Source organism: Aspergillus pseudodeflectus (genome assembly GCF_044049435.1).
Source record: "Aspergillus pseudodeflectus strain CBS 756.74 chromosome Unknown BJX68scaffold_7, whole genome shotgun sequence".
Taxonomy (NCBI): Eukaryota; Fungi; Ascomycota; class Eurotiomycetes; order Eurotiales; family Aspergillaceae; genus Aspergillus; species Aspergillus pseudodeflectus.
The window spans coordinates 177,033-195,612 of NW_027263783.1; the positions used below are offsets into that span (position 1 = coordinate 177,033).

General features: G+C 50.8%; 7 protein-coding genes across 7 annotated transcripts; 3 read left to right on the top strand and 4 right to left on the bottom strand.

Moving 5' to 3' along the window:
• Window positions 1-3,467: 3,467 nt before the first annotated feature.
• BJX68DRAFT_263305 (uncharacterized protein) lies at window positions 3,468-4,863 on the bottom strand (the record flags this gene model as incomplete). Its single annotated transcript, XM_071044658.1, has 2 exons — window positions 3,468-3,605; window positions 3,721-4,863. The coding sequence occupies 2 exons, from the start codon at window positions 4,861-4,863 to the stop codon at window positions 3,468-3,470; spliced, it is 1,281 nt and encodes a 426-aa protein (XP_070902630.1).
• Window positions 4,864-9,082: 4,219 nt separating this feature from the next.
• Window positions 9,083-10,136, top strand: BJX68DRAFT_279186 (glycoside hydrolase family 43 protein; the record flags this gene model as incomplete). The annotated part of the gene is made up of 2 exons (XM_071048685.1): window positions 9,083-9,408; window positions 9,468-10,136. Exons 1-2 carry the CDS (start codon window positions 9,118-9,120, stop codon window positions 10,134-10,136), a joined length of 960 nt encoding a protein of 319 aa, XP_070902631.1. The 5' UTR covers window positions 9,083-9,117.
• Window positions 10,137-10,172: 36 nt separating this feature from the next.
• Window positions 10,173-12,030, bottom strand: BJX68DRAFT_279190 (putative salicylate hydroxylase). The gene is made up of 2 exons (XM_071048686.1): window positions 10,905-12,030; window positions 10,173-10,822 (listed from the first exon to the last, which is right to left on the bottom strand). Exons 1-2 carry the CDS (start codon window positions 11,772-11,774, stop codon window positions 10,379-10,381), a joined length of 1,314 nt encoding a protein of 437 aa, XP_070902632.1. The 5' UTR covers window positions 11,775-12,030; the 3' UTR covers window positions 10,173-10,378.
• Window position 12,031: 1 nt separating this feature from the next.
• Window positions 12,032-13,177, bottom strand: BJX68DRAFT_191502 (uncharacterized protein). The gene is made up of 2 exons (XM_071037393.1): window positions 12,505-13,177; window positions 12,032-12,449 (listed from the first exon to the last, which is right to left on the bottom strand). Exons 1-2 carry the CDS (start codon window positions 12,937-12,939, stop codon window positions 12,264-12,266), a joined length of 621 nt encoding a protein of 206 aa, XP_070902633.1. The 5' UTR covers window positions 12,940-13,177; the 3' UTR covers window positions 12,032-12,263.
• Window positions 13,178-14,973: 1,796 nt separating this feature from the next.
• On the bottom strand, window positions 14,974-15,999 carry BJX68DRAFT_191584 (uncharacterized protein). Its single transcript, XM_071037395.1, has 2 exons — window positions 15,401-15,999; window positions 14,974-15,328 (listed from the first exon to the last, which is right to left on the bottom strand). The coding sequence occupies exons 1-2, from the start codon at window positions 15,831-15,833 to the stop codon at window positions 15,117-15,119; spliced, it is 645 nt and encodes a 214-aa protein (XP_070902634.1). The 5' UTR covers window positions 15,834-15,999; the 3' UTR covers window positions 14,974-15,116.
• BJX68DRAFT_191595 (uncharacterized protein) lies at window positions 15,923-18,000 on the top strand. Its single transcript, XM_071037396.1, has 3 exons — window positions 15,923-16,515; window positions 16,562-17,459; window positions 17,559-18,000. The coding sequence occupies exons 1-3, from the start codon at window positions 16,166-16,168 to the stop codon at window positions 17,859-17,861; spliced, it is 1,551 nt and encodes a 516-aa protein (XP_070902635.1). The 5' UTR covers window positions 15,923-16,165; the 3' UTR covers window positions 17,862-18,000.
• On the top strand, window positions 17,702-18,434 carry BJX68DRAFT_191511 (uncharacterized protein). Its single transcript, XM_071037394.1, has one exon. The coding sequence runs from the start codon at window positions 17,938-17,940 to the stop codon at window positions 18,385-18,387; it is 450 nt and encodes a 149-aa protein (XP_070902636.1). The 5' UTR covers window positions 17,702-17,937; the 3' UTR covers window positions 18,388-18,434.
• The last annotated feature ends 146 nt before the right edge of the window (window positions 18,435-18,580 follow it).

Here is an 18,580-nt window from a genome sequence, read left to right on the forward strand (position 1 = left end):
ATATCGACTGTAGCTTGCCATTCTGGTCATAAAAGGCGCGCACAGATAACACGCTACTGCCGGATAACTTCCTGGCTCAAGGATGCTTTTTGAGCTGGGTATGAAACTTTTGAAGTTAGGTTACAGGAAGCTTCCTGTAAGGGTTATCTCAACCCGAAGCCACTGCTGCGTTGGCTGGGGCGAATTTCGAAAAGTCCTCCCAAGCCGTAGCTGTTGCCAATGGACTCTTCTCTGGGCCAAGTTTGCTGAAATACTTTCCATTCTCCAGAACCTTTTTGAACTGTCGACCTTCACGGATCCGGTCATCATCGTTTGCCAATCAATTGAGAGTTCTCGGGAAGTCAATGAGATACCAATCCTTATCGTAGAGCGTACGGATCCAGTTACTCTGTATCTTATCAGACCTCATGCCAGTTCAGTGGGTTCATATGTCCCTTACCTGCCTGACTTCCACTTCCTCGAGTCCATGATGACCGATAATCCTGCCAATGTCTCCCGCCTCGCTATATCCTTGCGAGTCACATCCCTCCGGCATGATAATCTTCATTCCTTTTACATCATTGGTCGGGACCTAGACTTGAGTTGTTATCAACTCCATTAAAAGGGAGAATGTATACATACATTCTTTCATCGTCCTTGCCAGTAATAGGTCCTCCTAAACAAACAGCATCGAGGATGTTTCCAACAAAATTTTCGTAATATCCTTGTGCTAGGTGGGTCACATCCTCATTATCTACTCGGTATCAGGGGCATTGTGATCTCGAAGTCGATACTTGAAATAAGTCGGCCTACCGCTATCAGCATCCCACACGACACTTCTCAAGGCATGCATCGCCCACATCTCAACCGCTTGCGCTGTTTTTTTTTTAGTGGCCCTCAATGGTTAGCAGGTCTTCTGCCTTTGGTGTTGTGACCCAAATCTGAGACCCCTTTGACAATCCCCAGGCATTTGATTTCTTCATGGCGTTGGAAAAAGCACGAGGGATGCGCTGTCCTCCTTGTCGAGAGCATGTGTTCTACGACTAACAATTTTCTTTTTCGCATTATTTCCCACTGCACGTAGCATATATCCATACATACCTTTCTGTCTAGCTGGTCAAGGAGGTCGGTTGCATCTTCCCGGACAACTGAGCCACTTAGAAACGTGCCATATTTGTAATTTGGCTCATATTTAGCGCTGGGAAAATGGGCCAGTTTACACCGTGGACGATTTGATTGTAGGGTATGATGGATTAAATTGCTTGTGAATAGCCACATTAGTGGCTACAATAGTTCTTGTTATTCAAGATGCTTAAATTAGTTTCCCATAGTAGTAGACACGTTTCATGTACATGGAAGCAAGACCCTTTCGGAGATAGAATAAACCGAGGGATACACAGTATTTTCTTAAGAATGGCCTCCAAAATCAGCATGTGAAACCGTTAGGGGCGGTACTTTCCAACAGGTTATTAAGTGTTAATAGATGGAGACGGTTTCTGCTTGAGACCAACTTTTAGGACACTCCCGTAAACGGCTTTGCTTTCTGTTCTCCTTTGAATATAGCCTCTGAAGAATATCACGAGGTACTGATTGCACAATTCCCAATGCAACAAGACGTACTGGTTGGGTTGGGGGTTCCCGCTCGACCTTGACCCAAAACATGCTGTCTGGTTTAGAGAAAAAATACGTCTTGTTATCTTTCAGAGTCCATGAGACGACAGGCACGATTTGCGTAGGGGAGATAACCGCGGTTTCAAGAAGGTGAATGCTGCCATGAAAAGCGTCTTGGCTTCCGCTGCATTTCACCCTATCTGTCTCAAGACACTTCATGGTTATGTACGCAAAGGTTGCGCAATCATCAGAGTCGGCTAAAATTCTAGTCCAAGATATCTGGCCCTTAAGTGGGATTTTGAAGCAACGACCTGTGTCTTTTGGAATTGGCCAGGCAACACAGAAAAACTTTTGCGTAATATCCAGACCACTTGGCCGTAGAGTTTCAAGAATCGTCCGGATCATTGTCAGGATCTTGTTTTTAGAACCTTCGTCCAAATTACTAAGCCAGTCCTGAAGCCCTGCTGAAGTTCTCTCTCGTAAATATCTCTCGACGTTTTCGGGAAGACTCGAGCCTCCAGGAAAGGCCGGTATTGTGTCTGCCACGAGTATGCGTAAGGGGACTCTCCTAGCCACTCCCGTACAGTAGCTTATTTGGACGCCCAAATAATCATCCAAATATTGAAGGAGTCCTTCATTCGGCCTCTCCAGTACTATCTCCTTGACTTGAATACCTCGTCGCAATTTATAAGTTGAATTCAAGGCGGCATTAACGTATTGGCCGCCCCCTATACCGATCTGCCGTTCGGCCTCACTCCAGGAATCAGGGCGTGTTCCCAAATATTCCAACATATTGACCGATAGCCTCCTGCATTTGGCTTCGTCCAGACGGCATGACTCGTTCTCGGTGATGAAGGTGCCCACCAGAATGGGTCGTTCGATATCGATAGCACTCAATCTAGGGATGCTCTGCACATTCTGAACCCAGTGGCATTTCCCACCTTCTTTAGCAAAGACAAAGCCGTCGCCAACTTTTATGGCAACAGGGCGACTTGGCGCGTGGCTAGGATATATCAGATATCCAGGTCCCCAGGTGTCTAGAATAGCGCCAACCTCACCAAGAACATCATATTTCTCGTTCGTCTGGCGCTCTTGGAGTTCTCCCGGCGGGCATTCTTGCCTGGAATCTGGACTTTCACGGAACACCAGAACTGGACCACGAGTCATATCACCCAAACAACTGAGGTTGACAAGCTCGGCAACTAGCTGCGGAAATCCTCGTTTCCTCATTAGCCCCAGTAAGGTCACGCGCCGTAGTGGGGTATCCAGGAAAAAAGGTTGAATTGGGCCAATATGTGCTTGCATATATGATAGAAAGCCAAGACAAAGGAACTGTACTGCTAAAGCACAAAGATGTAACCACCATTCAACATTGCTCCTATCTTGGCCCGTAGTCAACTCTGGCGAGATAAGCTGCAAAATTGCTTTTGAGGCTTGTCGAAGCTCGTTTGAAGTGTCCAAAGCGAGCTGTTGTGTTGACTTCAGTGCTTCAGCAAGACGGATGATAAGCTGGAAGCTAACAGAAGTTACTTCAACGGGAATTGTGATTGATTGTTCACGGTTGTAGCTTCTGATTTTGAGAAATGTGAAAGAATCGCAGCAGAAATCGTAGCTCTGTGTGAGGCCGGCAGCGGAGCAAAGGCCCTCCAGAGCCTGATATATGCGAGATTGCAGCGTTCTGGTATTGCTGGCAAGGTTCTTGTCTGTAAATAGCGTATATGATACAGAGAGTACCTCGTTTCCGTTCTCAAATTCGGCCGATCCAATCCATTCGGTCATGATTCGAGTTGTAGGGCTTATTCCAGCCACACCGCAAAGTTCCTCAATCAAACGAATATATTCGGGGCCAGGAGAGGATCGTTGCACTGGGGTTGACATTACCCCCAGCTCATGCTCTGGCGCAGTTTGGCAAGAAGAACGAAGAAAGTGAGAGCACTGGGAAGTGTGTCGAGAAGGCTGCATAGCAGCGCGACGGGTAGGGCTGCGCTCATAATATATCCACGGAGCGTCACGGGCTTTCTCCAAGAGAATGTCAGCAATATCCCACGCGTCATATCCCACATTCAGTAGTTCTCGTATCCAAGAATAGCGATCATTTCCTCCTTGATATTCGAGAAGAAGAGCTAGCACATCCTGACCACTCTGTTCATTTCCTGCTGCAGCAATGATGATGTCTTCTGTGACCATAATCTCGCCTTTGTGTTTGGCAAGCAGAAGAGACATCATCTCTTTGCCCTGCCGCTTGTTTCGTGCTGCTGCTTCGACTAGGTCTGCTGTGATCTTGATGTCGTGTCTCCGGTCATTCAGAAGCATGCTTAATGCCTCATACCCATCCGACTCATTGTTCTCTGCGACAATAGCCGCCATTGCTGGTTCATGTTCAAACTCATTCGCCGGCGCTTGGTTCAAATTACCATAGGCAAGCTTCCCCGTACCTTTCTGAGTATCAGGAGGTTCATCAACCTTTGGTTCTCTCTTTGTTGCCTTCATGACTTGCACTGGTTGAACTCCTTGATAGGTAATTCTGACTCCCTCATGGTCATACCTTTGGCCAACGCGTCCGAGGACTACTTTCAGGATGGTGCTCGCAGAAATCTCTCCCCGCTTTTTATCCCATGTAACTGTGTCGACCATATCTCGGACTCCAAATCGGTCAAAGTTATCTAGATAATGGAGGAACTCGGCGACTTCAATATCATTGCCAACCTGAAAGAATTGGATCCCGATTTGCCAAGGCTTCGCTTTCAAGTCGTCCAGCTTCTGTGCCGTGTATACAAGTGTGGCAACAAGATCATTCTCTAGGTCATCAGTCGGCTTTCCGTCGGTAATAACAATAATATTGATAGGCCGAACTGCTGAAACAAGGTCCGTATTTTCTCTTGCATTTCGTAGTGACTCCTCGAGATGATCCAGGTATGGCTCCAGGATATCTTTCAGTCTGGCCCCAATTGGGGTGTCACCGTGCGGATAGACAGACTCGAAGATTGTTTCCACGCTTTGAGGTGTTGTGATGTTGAGGTAAGCTCCGGATTGGGGTTCCTTGGGATTGCGATTTTTGAGAAACCATATGTCAACGCCATCTGGATCGTGCGTAGTACAGATTGGTGAGACATTAGCCACAGCTTGAAGGGTCTCTTTCCAGTTCTGGCCCCTCATGCTGCAGCTATCGTCGATTAGAAATATAGTGTCGAATCGAGCAAGGAGTGCGTAATCGGTTTCAGACGCTGTCTTGCTTTTGGAAGAAAGGCCACGAATCCGATCGCGACGAGGCATTGCAGCTTGGATAGGCGACAAATTGAAATATGTATAGTGATCGCAGTCCTTGATTTATAAACTTGCTTTTGGGGATGTTTTCTAACTAGACTCTGAGAATGACTTCAAGCGCTATGATATAGCCTTGACCTGTTTTTCTAGGAGTTTAGATTAATTAAATGTACTTGTAATATTTGGATCATTTAATAACTAGATTTCATCAGATGTATCTTGATCCCGAGCTCTACACTGAATCTATAGCTACGTCATGATTGTGGGCTCCAATGGCGGTGACATTCTTCTGGCTCAGTATTAAATTTAAACCTTCGCTCGGCTCCAAAGGTGTAGACATAGAATACCTAATACCAAGACACTTCAAAGAAATCATAAATCAAAAGTCTGAGGACCCGGTCTAACTATTGAAACTATATCGAGTCTATGACGCATAGTAGGGTGATCCGTGGGGATGATGCCTTAACTACTTTTATGCAAGTGTGGGGTGATACCTGTCAAAGCACTATTAGTTCACTAGTACCATAGGGCCCGGGCAAACTCTTTCAACGCCCCCCAATCCGCGAAGAAATGGTTGGGCGCGTCCATATAGAACACCACGGGCTACCGGTCACCTAAACCTGACCCAAAATCCGATGCTAAGATCTGCAGGCCTAAACATATTAGGTTATTTGGGTCGGATTGAATTATTTGGTAGGAACTGTTATAATCACGCGCGCGGGTTAGTTAAGGCTACAAACGTACCCCAAGCCACGGTTTAACACGTGCAATTTTAGGTAAACCTATATTCGAGTCAATGACTCTGATCCATGATCTGCCACCCAACCACAAAGTACAATCTATAAAGAACTTCCAATAATCCTATAAGATTATTTTACACTCAGTGGAAGCATTGGAGGAAGTGTCGTCACAAAGGCGGTTGCGGAAAGGCTCTTCCTAGTGTAAAGACGAATGAAGAAGAGCGGTCGCAATAACGCTACCAGATCACTCGCTGTCATATTCAACGTTGTAGATAGAAACAGCCGCGAGCACATATAGTAAATACAAACTGTTTACGCAGGTGGCTTCGAAACCCCCTACACTGCTGGACTATCTGGGCTGTGAGGCCCTTGGTGACATTGGCCAGATCATGAATGTAAAATTCTCTGAAAGACCAGGGAATTCCAGAAGGAAGGCTACAAAATAATATGGCCAAGTGAAATACCTGCTTTTCTGGAGGCAAGAGACTCTGTACACTTTATACGTCTTCGATATCAAAGCTGGGGCTCATGGAATGCAAAGCATGTGTCGCCGGGGAGGCAGATCATGTGGTGAAGCGCCAGCAGGGTAATACTGGTATCGACACATCCAACTACGCCAGACACTATTCCAAGGGTAGTGCATCGTTGGTGGCAGTGTTATTAAAGGCACAAAATTCTAGTCTACTACTTGACTATTAGTCATTCTACCCGTATTCAGTATCAACCGGTCTCTTTAGTAACTGGTCCAGATATTTAATGTCTCTCTAATGTGTTATCATATGACACTTTTATCAGGAGGAACTTGAGGAATCCATGTATTCTCACATTACCTGAAGTCAGTGAATATCACCCACTTAGGTTGTTTGTAGCTCAGCCCGTAGCCCCGGCTTTGGTCAGCTGTTTCAAATTTTCAGGGCCATAGTTAGCCTAGCCATAGTACCTTGCTTTCAGCGGGATGAAAGTGTGCAGCATCCACAGTATGGCACTTGGTAAGCTTTATCAGAACTTGCTCAGTAAAACACAATCTTAGAGTAGTTTCATCAGTATTGACAGGAAGGGATAGGGCTAGAAGATGATCAAGTAGAGTATGGCAACCAAGAAGGTCATGGACCGTGCTCAAAGGAAACCCCTAACGGCTGCCACTTGTCTAATGCCTGCGCTTTTTGGATGGTCGTTCTAGTCGCGCTGAGACTAAGCAGGTCAAGGTCAAAGTCTAAACTTCAGCTGCTCAAAAAAGCGAACGTCAGGTACACTTGGCACTCCGTAGAGGAGGATGTACGGAGTAGGGCTATATTAGTGATAAATTGATTGGGCTGATGGCAAGGGGTAAGATACCTACGTTAGACTATCTATCAATAGAAATCCCTATTTAATGCTACAGGCCTCTCAATCCGGATACCCACTATAGTATAGGGAAATCTTTACACTTAGAAACCCACTCCAGAATCCGAAACTACGTCACCCCATGGTGAGTATGGGATACCCGCAGAATTCACATAATAACATCTCATAACCGTGTAATTGCGCCACAATAGCTCTCTTTATCTTTAGTAGCATCCCACTTTGCGGACTCGCCTTGAAACTTCAAGTACATGGTCCCCATTCCCCCTTGCAACAGGCATCACAGACGCAGTTCGCGAGGGTCGTGTGCAGCGATACTGGGCCTGAGTGCTGGATCTGTGTTGGGCTTTTTTCCCGTGTGGAATAAGTTGCTGGAGTTTGCTTTGATAAATATATTGTAACAGCCATCTTGTTATCTCCAGCCATGCCTGGAGGTGTCCTGTTAAGTCGAGGTGTGGGTACGCTTTGCTTGTATCCATGCAGAAATGGCAAGCCTGATTTCGATACTATGGGCCTGCAACTTGATTTGCTTCGCCGGTGTGATCTATCATTTGGATGAACTTATCAACCTGGAGGCATTTCTCAGCTGACGAAAAAAATTGCCTCCGCCCTAACCCGCAGGGGAGCTAGTGGATGGAGTCCGTAACTCTGGTTTGCCTCGGCGACTGCTTACTGCCCCAGGCCAGGTTCCATCCTCGATAGTCTTGAGATAAAAGGCTTGTCCTCAGTGCTCGGATGGTCTTTCGGTGGAAGGCTTGCTGCCGACGTTGCTGAAATATTTGAGATTTAATAGTATCAGTAGGAGATAGATGCTGCGAGGCAAGCCAATAATATTGCCGGCAACACAACCCGATAGAGTTGTTTATGGTGTATGGGGAGAGTATAACTATCACCATAACCTCTGTTTCTTACAGGTAAGCTTGCTGGTCCACGGAAGACAGCTCTGATTGACATGGATAATCTAGCAGCAAGTCCACATGTGCTAGACGTGTTGCGGAACAGATGTTGCAGACCAGCTAGCGTTGTAGGCCTAAATAAGAAGTGAACTGCAACTGGATATGCGGCCTGGTTGCTGTGGCTTGGGAGACGATATTAGCCGGAAGTGCCTACTTTCAAGAACATAGACACAATCTCTGCCACTTCTAGAGATGTTTCTTTACGTTGGGGACCAATGGCGATTATGAAATGACTGCATTTCACAAGGTGAAGATCAACCAGGAGTTGTTCCTTTCGTAAATCCATCTGACTTGTCAGTGCAGAGGTAAGCCCGTCCCCTTGGGGAAAGGTTGTTGTCTAATCGTCGCATTCCTTGATATAATTTTACCATTCCAAGCTGGATTGAACGGACTATGTTGGAATCAACACAAAGAATCCATACGCATTTATCTGGGCTGATGAGCTAGACCCCTCGGAGCAAACATTGCGGGAAGTTGGAGAAGTGGTGGTCAAAGTCATTGCAGCGCGTAGTACGTGGGCTGAATACTTCCGTCGGTAGGGCACCAGGTATTACGGTCCGCCGGCAAGGTTTATGTACCAGACAGAAGGAGTATACTTCCAGTTTTACCTAGTCTTCTTCCATTCCCCCCCTGCAGTCTAAAACCCCCTTTCATTACCCATGCCCTTGATAGACCAGTCTTTGCAGATCGTTTCCCTGGGAATTATCCACACCGTCGAAGGCCAAGTACTGCATTACTATGCATAGTTTGGATGCACTAGCTTCCAAGGCCCAAGTTAGATAATCCACTGTACGAATAGCCTATATCAGCAAGGGCGGACCGTCATGTAAAACTTACATTTGTCTTCCAGTATATTTTCAAAGAAAATGGGTGCCCATTAGGCCCCCAGAAGCCGATCGACCCCGGAGATCGTCACTGGGGCTGTGCGGATTTGACGCAGATCACGCTTACTCCGGAGAAGCACGGTGCCAATGACGGGCCGATCTGCACGTCAAATTCTCATCTTGAGCAGGGAACATGCGGGCACAGCCCTGCCATCTTATTATAGAAATTCGTCCGATTACAGTAGTATCATGCGCTCTTCCTCTTCCACCATGCGGAGTGACGACACCGGGTGAACGGGGCGAAATGAGATATAAGCTCTTTGCGTTCCATCCTATCCCCAGGGAAAACAATAAAGTCAACTTGTGTATTTACTGGTCTTTCTAGGCATACCTTTGAGAACCATGCGACCCCAGCACCCCGTCTTCCTCACCCTCCTACAATTCGCCCCCTACACTCTCGCACAACCATCCAGGGTGTTAGATATCGACTTCCCGGACCCAGCCGTAATCCAAACATCGCAGGGCTACTACGCCTTCGGCACGCAATCCAACGGCATGCGCGTCCCCGTCGCGCGCTCAGACGATTTCACTTCGTGGACTCTCCTCGAGGAAACGGATGCGTTGCCCGAGCCGTACCCCCAATGGATAAACGAGAGTAATCCGCAGGTTTGGGCGCCGGACGTTGTAGAGCTGGTATGGTCCCCTTTTTCTCCTAAGACAGGTGATGGTCTGCTAATTTGGGCGGTGGATAGGATGACGGATCGTTCGTAATGTACTTCAGCGCAATCGCAACGTCCTCCGGAAAACACTGCATCGGGACGGCAACATCGACCTCGGTCACGGGTCCCTACACGGGCCAAGAAACCCCTCTCGCCTGCCACACAGATGAAGGCGGCGCAATTGACGCGTCGGGGTTCCAGGACACAGACGGCACGCGGTATGTCGTGTACAAGGTTGACGGGAACAGTCTGAACGGGCACGGGACGACGCATCCCACGCCCATCATGCTGCAGCGGCTCGCATCGGACGGCGTCACAGCCGAGGGAGACCCCGTGCAGATCCTCGACCGGGACGAGGCGGATGGTCCCCTTGTCGAAGCACCCAGCCTGCTGTACGTCGACGGAACATATTACCTCTCCTTCTCGTCAAACTGGTACAACAGTCTAAACTATGATGTGAGCTACGCGACTGCGTCGGCTGTTACGGGACCGTATACCAAGGTTCAGGCCCCCGATGCGCCGCTGCTTGTTAGTGGAGATGGGAGTGATGTTGGGCCGTTGGGGGGACCTGGGGGTGCGGACTTTTTGGATATGAATAGGATGGTCTTTCATGCGTTTAATGATGGGGAGAGTATTGGGAGTGGACGGGGGGTGTGGATTGCGGAGATTGAGGTAGAGGATGGGAGGATCCGGATTCAGTAGGATAGATGTGGATAATATGATTATGTGGAAGGGTAGGGTATTTTGGCTGAATGAAAGGAGCGGCCCGTGCTCTATCAGATGTCGAGCGTACGGTAGTTCCTCCCTCCTTCGACTACAGTCCACGACTCGTAGACGGCGTGCCTTGCTTTCTCGGGGAGCAGCAGGGACCGAAGGAACAACGCTGGTGCTGCTCACAGATGGAATGCGTCTTGGGCTCGCTGTGTTATCTATGTACTCCATGTCTATTCCTTCTCCTGATTCCGTATTTTCTCGAGCATAATCCCCCTCGCATCCTCAACATGCCCCTCAACATCCAAATCCCATAGCCAATGTAACCTTTCCTGCATCGCCGCCTTGATCTTCTCCCCATCATCCCCAACACCATCCAACCGTAAGCATAAAAGATGCCCGTTCTCCGCACTGCTCGTCACAGCCCTCTGACTCCGTGGCCGCCGTACGGCATCGTACGCCTCGAACGCCGCGACGACATGGCCTGCCGTGATGACGTGTGGATCGCCGAGGAGCTCGGCTAAAACGAGTGCGTCTTCAATTGCCTGTCCGGCGCCGGCGCCTTGGTGGGGTGTTGAGGCGTGTGCGGCGTCGCCGAGGATTGCGACGTGAGAGCGAGTGTAGGTCGAGATGTGTGGGTGTTCGAAGATGGCCCATTGGGACGGGTCGGGCATGTGCTGCAACAATACAATCAGTATTCTTGTTCATCCCATCAAGGCTCGCAATACGTGAAATGCAAGGATAGAGGAGAGAACCCACTTCAACCAACCGCTGTATCTGTGCCCCCATCCCTCCCAGATCCCTCTTCATATCCTCCCTTCTCGCCGCCCTTACCCACCCTTCGCCCGTCCACTCCCCTCCCTCTTTCAACGGAAAAATGCCCACATTCGCCTTCTTCGCTCGCATAATCGGATACGTAATCCCGTACGCCCCGTGTCCAATGTACATCGTCGCCACGCGCGCGCGATGCTCTCCGACAGCTTCAACCATCGTCTCCATATCGAGGACGGCGCGGTACCCGTACATTCCGCTGTATCGGGGTTGTTTCTCAGCATATTCAGGTTCCGTGAGGATGAATTGTTTCACGCGCGAGTGGATGCCGTCACAGCCGATGACGATGTCGGCGGTTTCCGTGGTGCCGTTTTCAAATGTCATCGTCATCCCACTATTTCCATTGCCAGGTTCAGTCTCGGTGAGGTGTGCAAGTCTCATTCCGAATCTCGCTACACCCTCGGGGATAAGCCGCACAAGCGCATCGAGAAAATCCGCCCTTCGCACTGTCGTCTGTCCGCTCGGCAACGCCTTTAGATCAAAGAGTACGTCCCCATTCCTAGGATCATCATCCCCCGTCGCCCAAACAACCTCAAACCACGTCTGCCGAAACGCCTCAAAACCCGGACTGTCCGCGTGCGTGGTAATAAGTTCATCGTAGATATTTCGAATCGCCGGGTCGAGGAGTGGCATTGCACGGTGGGCAGCTGGACCGATAGTTAGGCCCAGCCCGATCTCTTTGAAGGACGCGGCGGCTTCATAGATTGTTACGGGGACGCGCCGGCGGAGGAGCGCGGCTGCTAGTGACAGGCCGCCGATTCCGCCGCCGATTATTGCGACGGTGAATTGTTTGGACATTTTGAGAGTAGTTGAAGATTATTGGGTTGTCGGACAGACGTGAATTGGGGATACCCCGCTTATAACGGAGGATGGGATGTGGAAACGAGCGAGGGGAGGGGAAGCGTTAAGCAATGCCCCGAGCGCAGCTTCCAGCCAGTGAGAATATCGCGTGCCTTCCATTGAGATAAGGGGCAATGTTGGGAGGGGTAATGTGGGGCGATGATCGCCCCCTGTTTATGGCGCATCGAGGAGGACCGAGTATTTGCCATTACACGGGAGGGCCAGTCAGGTAGTCCTCCCCATCTAAGTCATGCAAGAATCAGGAAGCAGATAGTTCGTTAGGCTCATGGACAAAGTCTGGGTGGTGAGCCCGGTCCAAACGCTCACCAGGTGCGTTCTCAGGTGCTGGAGCAGGAAGGACAGCTCGGTCAAAAAAAGCCATTGCACCTCAATTTGAAGCCATATTCACTCAAAAGCTCGGCTGATAATGAAACGTCCGGCTAATCTTCATCGGTGGCTCATATGAGCCTTCCTCATGCCATCCCGTCTCGCAGCCCTCCGGGTTATCCTCCAGTATCTCTCCGCAGCATTCGAATTCGTAGCAGTGCGGGTATCGTCTTCGCAGGTCGGGTGTATCCTCGACGCCGAACTCATTGTCCACCCACAGGTCGTCGCCCGTCGGCTCGCAGTCGACTATATAAGGTGAGTATGAGCGCGCCCTGGAGTGAGGGACGGTAGGAGAACTCACGAGGATGGTACGTGCAGGCGTCACGTTTATTCTCCGTGACGTCGAACTCCTCCTTACAGTTCTCGCAGAATGCGTATCTCGGAACGAATCTCTTTGGCCGTGGTGGCTCAGGAACAGCCGATACAGCTCCACCTGAGCTTCCTGGGGCGGCTTCCGTTCGCGGCGCAGTGGTACTCCCCAGGTACTCAACCTCCGAGTCCTCCGCACCCTCAGATCCACTATCAGGGAATCAGTCTCCGCCTCAGAGTTGTCCTCCAAATTGGTGTCCCCCGCTTCTCGCTTCTTACTCGCGTCGACGAGTAATTCCTCGGCAGCTATTCGTTGAGCGTCCGGGGAGACTTTGCACAGCAGACGAAGGACGTCGCGGACTCGTTCTTCGGTTGCGAGGTCAATCGCCTTCAAGAGGGTGGTCGCTTGAGACTCGGAAATATCCATAGTGGAAGTCGCGCGTGCTGTTCAGGGCCTAGGTTGGCGTGCTCCAGACCGTCTGCGAGTGTGATCGGATTATTGGGTGGGGTTGTTCGAGCTTCAGGACGCGTCGACGCGACTCGGGGGACCGACGCGAGGGGCGTTACGGATCGGGCCGAGTCTCCACAAAAGCAATTATGCACGAGAGATGGAGTTGGTTTACCTTGTAAAGAGCAAATCTCACCAGAGAGATAGGGTGTGGGTTGTAAAGAAATTTCGAGTATCGGGGGCAAACTTTCTGTTTGTCGCTGCCCGAACCTTTTATCACTTGTCACTAAACAAAAAGAGCTAGACCAGCTATCAGATGGGTTGCCTCTTCCGGTTCACGCAGTATCGCTGTTGATGCGCGCTCAGGATATCAAAAGACGTATTAGCTCTGTTAATAAGTAGTAATTATTTTATCTAAGTGGGAGGATGGCTTCTAATATCAATGCATGCCTTGGTTGACCCGCCAAGAACGTGCATAAAGTGATTAGTCCATTGTCCTCTACTCTGTATAAAAGCTGCTCATGCAGAGGCCCAGTTGTCTCATGAAAATCCTGTCGTATAATAGTGGTGTCAGAATATCTGCAGAAAATCTGCGATCGATGCTCACGGGTGTCTGCTTCCTGTTTTGCGTATTTCGTTCTTCATGATTCTTCGGTTCATATATGTCCAACTTAGCCACTCACTCCGATCTTCATGGGATTAGGCTTTGAGCCATCTCCATTCCAGCTCTCTTCCTCTGGAGCTTGGTCATCATTCCCCTCTGCTAGCGCTGATGACGCCTTCTTCCTCTTCGCGGGCAACGGGAAAGCGTCCTCTATGTGCCAACCATGTCACACATCCATCCGGAGTGTCCGCCAAGTTCCCACCACACCATTCAAAGATGAACAAATGCGGGAATTCCTCGTGTATTTGCGGCGTGTCAGCTTCGTGTATGTTGTCCGTCTCCAGCTCTTGATCGGGTTGCTCGGGGACGGCGATAACATCAGTAAAGGCCAGTATGGGCGTACTGCTGCTCGGTTCAACTCACCCGTGTGGTATCTGCAGCTCTTACTTGGGTTCCCCGTGACGTCGAGTTCCCCCCTACAGTTCCGGCAAAAGGAACAAATCTCTTCACTCTTGGAGGGCCTCCAGTTCGGGCCGTGCTGCCCAGGGACTCAAGCTCGGAATCATCTGTGGAACTAGCCCCGAATTCACTATCCGTAGTGTCAGTCGAGGTGTCCCCTCGGAATCCGTCTCCAAGTCCGTGTCCCCTGCTTGTTGCGTCTTTCTTACGTCGACAAGCAGTTCCTCAGCGGTTATTCGTCGAGTGTCCTTGGAACCCATCCACACCAACTGAACTATATCCTGAAGGCGGCCCTTGTCTGATTGTACGATCGCCCTTCTGAGCGGCTCTGAGATCGAGATGCGTGAGAGGGGCCGGGCCCGCCCGAGAGATGGGAATTGTCCCAGATTAGAGGGCGTAATCGAGGGCGTCTCAAAATGTCGAAACTTCGGCTTGGTCCGTCCGAAGCTGGGCGTTCCACGCTCTGGGCGCCCCCGGAGGCACGGGGCGGCCTTCCAGGCTGTGGAACAATTTGGCATGCTCGTCTAGGTTCGCCCGAACCCGGGCTTGCCAATGGCACGCTCTAACATCGGCGGATGGCTCTTGAGAAGACATCTTAGATTAAAGAAAAAAAAATGTCTGAGAGGAATATGAATTCCACTCCCAGCCACGACTGAAAAGGTCAATTCGGCTGTTTATGAACTGTTTTAGAAGATCCCGACGCGTCACGTCAGTTCCGTTGGCATCTAGCAGGTCACAGTTTGACGCGGGCGGGCAAAACATCAACCCCGCGCAGGACATGAATCTCCCGCCCGATTCTTACGATTGAGTGACAGGCTCGCGTATTGAATGATGCGGTGAGGTTGGCACTCCGTAGAGAGGATAGCACACGCCTGGTAAGTGCTGCCAGTCGCGAGCCGCCAGTTGCAGGGTATTGTGCACGCTTTTCCACTTCCATGCTCGCCCAAACAGGGATTGGGAGATTCAACTATAACAAAATCTCTGAATGCAAGCCTTCGTGGACCATTTGTAATATGCCGATAGTCAAGTTCTACATCAATGCTCGCAAACTGCCGCGCCGGAGAGATTACAGTGAAATGCTACGTTTCCATCGCTAGACGCGAGACCTCTGCTTCTTAAGCGACGGAGACTCAGCCCGATGGCAATCCGTGATACAACCCTTCGGATTCTCCTCGAAGGTTTTCTGGCAGCAATGAAACAGGAAGCGATCAGGAAAATCCCGTCGCATCTCCGGTGAGTCAATCTCGAAGAGCTCGTCCCCTTCATAGATGTCTTCGTACATCTCTTCGGTAGGTTCCGCGTCCTCTGGACAAGCATTAGAGACATAATTAAATGGAACTGGTCGCCATCAAGGTTCTGATGACGAAGCGGACTTACCAGGGTGGTAGATGCAGCTCTGACTCGTGTTCGTCGTGACATCAAATTCGATCTCGCAGTTCTCGCACGTAGCGTATCTTGATATCGGGCGCTTTAGATTCCGAGTTGCTGGACCGGACTCTGCTTGCGGCACATCTTCCCTTTGCGCTTCGTTTCCATGGTATTTCTCCTCTTTTTCCCCATCGGCCTCAGTTCCTTCGCCAATCTCGCTGGTATCAACTAGAAGCCTCTCAGTCGCTAACCGTCGTGTCTCAGACGACGTCTCGCACAGCGACTTGAAGAGATTCCGGAGCCTTGATTCGGATACAGTGTCGATGGCGATATCCAGTGGTGTCGAGGAATCGACCTGGCGTTTCATTATGCGAAAGAGCTCGGTCTGAAGGGTGGGAATTTGTTCTGCCAGATTTCCGGAGTCCGGAATTGAGAATGCCATGGACGACTGGGGAGGCTGTCCAAGGTCAACTCTGGGTTGGAGCGGGACGCGTCGACGCGTGACTGCGGGGTTCGCACCGGGCGGGGCGGGCGGCCCTGCGCAATGGGCCCGTCCCAGAAAACCTCACGCCCCTCCATGAGTTCATCCTTTCCGCCAATCTGGTTCTTCTGTTGAAATTCCCGTCACCAATCAGCTCGCACTTGTCTGGCTAGGGTCGAGGGATTCGGGGACCAGCTTCAGCCTTGTGTTTCTGCTATTGCTGCGGCTGAGCTGGGTTTGCATCACCCCTCGCATCGCCCCGACCGTCACTTTTCCATCCAAACATCGTCGAAATGAACATCCACCTGCCATCCGAAATATGGCTACACATTGGAGAAGAAATAACGCAACAACGTCAGCATACACTCCGCAGCCTAGCGGAAACATGTCGCTCTTTCCACGCCATCTTCACCCCGCTGTTCCTCGCCTCCCTCCGCTTCACCAAATTCGAGAGGATTTCCTCCCCGGAGTTCGGCAGGCGCGCCCCACTACGCAGCCTTCTGCATGTGAGGACGCTGAAGATCTACGCGGGATGCACCTATGCCGAAGCGTTTGAGCCGGAGGAGGAAGCGGTGCTTTATACGCGGTTTCATCGGAATCTGATCCGTTGCTTGGAGAATATGCCGAATCTCGTCTCGTTCACGTATGGTTGAATCTTTATTCGCACGTCACGAAGCTAACAGTACCAGGGTTGGACTGCCGGGTCCGTGGAAGACGACTCAGGAAGACAACGATGGGGTCTCCTTCCTGCCATTGTTCTCCAACCTTCTCCAGACTCTGCAATCGTCCTGTACGAGGCTTCAAACATTAGTCCTTTCGGTTGGCGACCTTCCGGCGCTGGATAGTTCCCAATGGCTGCTTTTCGCGTCGCAGTCGGACATGCATCGCCTGGTCGCGTTTCAAAACCTCGCCTCCCTCTCTGTCGCTGGCGGGTTCCTCCTTCCGGACAGCACGGATGCCGTTGTCTCGACTCTGCTCGCATCCCCTGGGCTCAGAGACCTGAGCCTGGAACAATACAGCGTGCCGCTGTTTAACGTATGCACCCAGTACGCCGAGGCCGGTGGTAAGCCGCTGGCCCTCAGGCGGCTGAAATATCGAACAATGCATCTGCGCGAGCAGGATGCCTGGCCACACCTGCATAAGCTGACGGACCTCGGTCGGCTAGAAATCATGGAGCTGGAGACCGGCCGTGACAGTACACGCATGGCCGGTATCCCCTTCACCCCTCCCAGCACGATACATGTGGCCCTTACAGATCCAGACCAGTTCAAGTCGCTGCGGCGGCTTGCAGTGGACTTTCTCGACGACGCATTGATAGCGGCCCTTCGGAGAGTCGGGCAACGTCTGCACTTCCCGCCGTGGTTTCTTAGCGAACTCTTCTTCGAGACGTACGACTCCCACGGGGCCATCAAGGACGGGTTCCTCTTCCATCCTGAGAAGGTCAAGTACTGGCCAACTTGCTTTGTCCTGGGATCGAATGTCGGAAAGGCGAACACGGCGGTCTTTCGGCAGCGTCTTGCGCTTGAGGTGAGCCACTGGAAGGCCCTACGACTGCTGCATCTGCAATTGGATATGAAGGCGGAAAAGGTATGACCCAACTCTCCATCTAATCCATCGATAAATCACCAAGGGACAATTATTCAGTCACCCTTGCGCACACGGTCGCTAACATCAATGCTGTACAAGTCCCGCCTCCTCGCCCTCACCAACTCGTTGAACACGAATCTCCGCGAGCTATACATTTCAGACGACATCAGAGCACACAAGCACTACCCCTTTGCTGAGGATCTCAACTATGGATCCGATTTTGACTTTGCGATGAAGTTGTGCGTCAACTCCAAGATAGCGTATCTCGTGCTGTTCGATTCTTACTTTCGAGTGGCGCGCGGAGGCGGCAACGATGTTCAGTTGGAGTATGTGGATGTGCGCTCGTCGGAGGCTGAGGAGGCGGAGATCTTCATGTTGTATCGGGAGAGGACGGCGGTCTGATGCAAGCCAATGGATGGGGGCGAAGGGGATAGCGCATCGTGTACTCAACTGTCTCTCAGAATGCAGGGCGTGACCCATGGGAGCAAAGAAGGCAGGAGTGCTTGAGGGCTGTGCAGCTGGTCGTACCTGCCGATCTGCTTTTTTCGAGTCAGGGTCTTGGAGCGAGTGGTGGACTCCTTCCGCTGGGCAGTTGCACCATCGGTCTGGCTACTTCGTCAATTGCCTCGTGCGTTTTCTTCATGCCCTTTGCGAGTCATCAAGACATGCTGGACAGCCCTCAGGCCACCGTCGTGATCCGTTTCAAGAGACAAACAAGAGAGAAAACAGACCAATCTCCCCATCCTTCCAATCTTCCTTTTCCCAAGATTCCCACCAACCTTCGTATCCAAAAACACGCAGCCCACCCAAGAGAGTTCAATACTGCGAGCCCATTCCAAACCAAGTAGACGTCGCGCAGCTCCTTTCCAGGAAACCAATCCCGAGACCTAGAAGTCGTCACCAAACCGCCCAGACTTTGTGCGGCTGAGCAGTCACGAGCTAGGCGACGCGCCAAAATAGGGAGCCGCAGCTTGGCTCGGTCTTGGGGGCGAAAGACGATGAAAAGGAAGATGAAAAGATTCGTCATTCGTGTGCGTTGGCTGATCCCTCAGGCCGTGACGAGTCGGGACCTGTATCTGACTGGGTCGCGATACGAAGATTGGCGGCGGATACGAGGGGCC

Excerpts from the sequence above, each read along its gene's own strand:
- BJX68DRAFT_279190 (XM_071048686.1), bottom strand. The coding sequence starts at position 11,774 with ATGTCCAAACAATTCACCGTCGCAATAATCGGCGGCGGAATCGGCGGC. Across the intron at positions 10,823-10,904 it reads AGATACAGCGGTTGGTTGAA|CACATGCCCGACCCGTCCCA; the intron begins GTGGGTTCTCTC and ends GTATTGTTGCAG.
- BJX68DRAFT_191595 (XM_071037396.1), top strand. The coding sequence starts at position 16,166 with ATGAACATCCACCTGCCATCCGAAATATGGCTACACATTGGAGAAGAA. Across the intron at positions 16,516-16,561 it reads CCGAATCTCGTCTCGTTCAC|GGTTGGACTGCCGGGTCCGT; the intron begins GTATGGTTGAAT and ends TAACAGTACCAG. Across the intron at positions 17,460-17,558 it reads TGGATATGAAGGCGGAAAAG|TCCCGCCTCCTCGCCCTCAC; the intron begins GTATGACCCAAC and ends ATGCTGTACAAG.
- BJX68DRAFT_191511 (XM_071037394.1), top strand. The coding sequence starts at position 17,938 with ATGGGAGCAAAGAAGGCAGGAGTGCTTGAGGGCTGTGCAGCTGGTCGT.
- BJX68DRAFT_191584 (XM_071037395.1), bottom strand. The coding sequence starts at position 15,833 with ATGGCATTCTCAATTCCGGACTCCGGAAATCTGGCAGAACAAATTCCC. Across the intron at positions 15,329-15,400 it reads GAGCTGCATCTACCACCCTG|AGGACGCGGAACCTACCGAA; the intron begins GTAAGTCCGCTT and ends ATGCTTGTCCAG.
- BJX68DRAFT_191502 (XM_071037393.1), bottom strand. The coding sequence starts at position 12,939 with ATGGATATTTCCGAGTCTCAAGCGACCACCCTCTTGAAGGCGATTGAC. Across the intron at positions 12,450-12,504 it reads CGCCTGCACGTACCATCCTC|TCGACTGCGAGCCGACGGGC; the intron begins GTGAGTTCTCCT and ends CACCTTATATAG.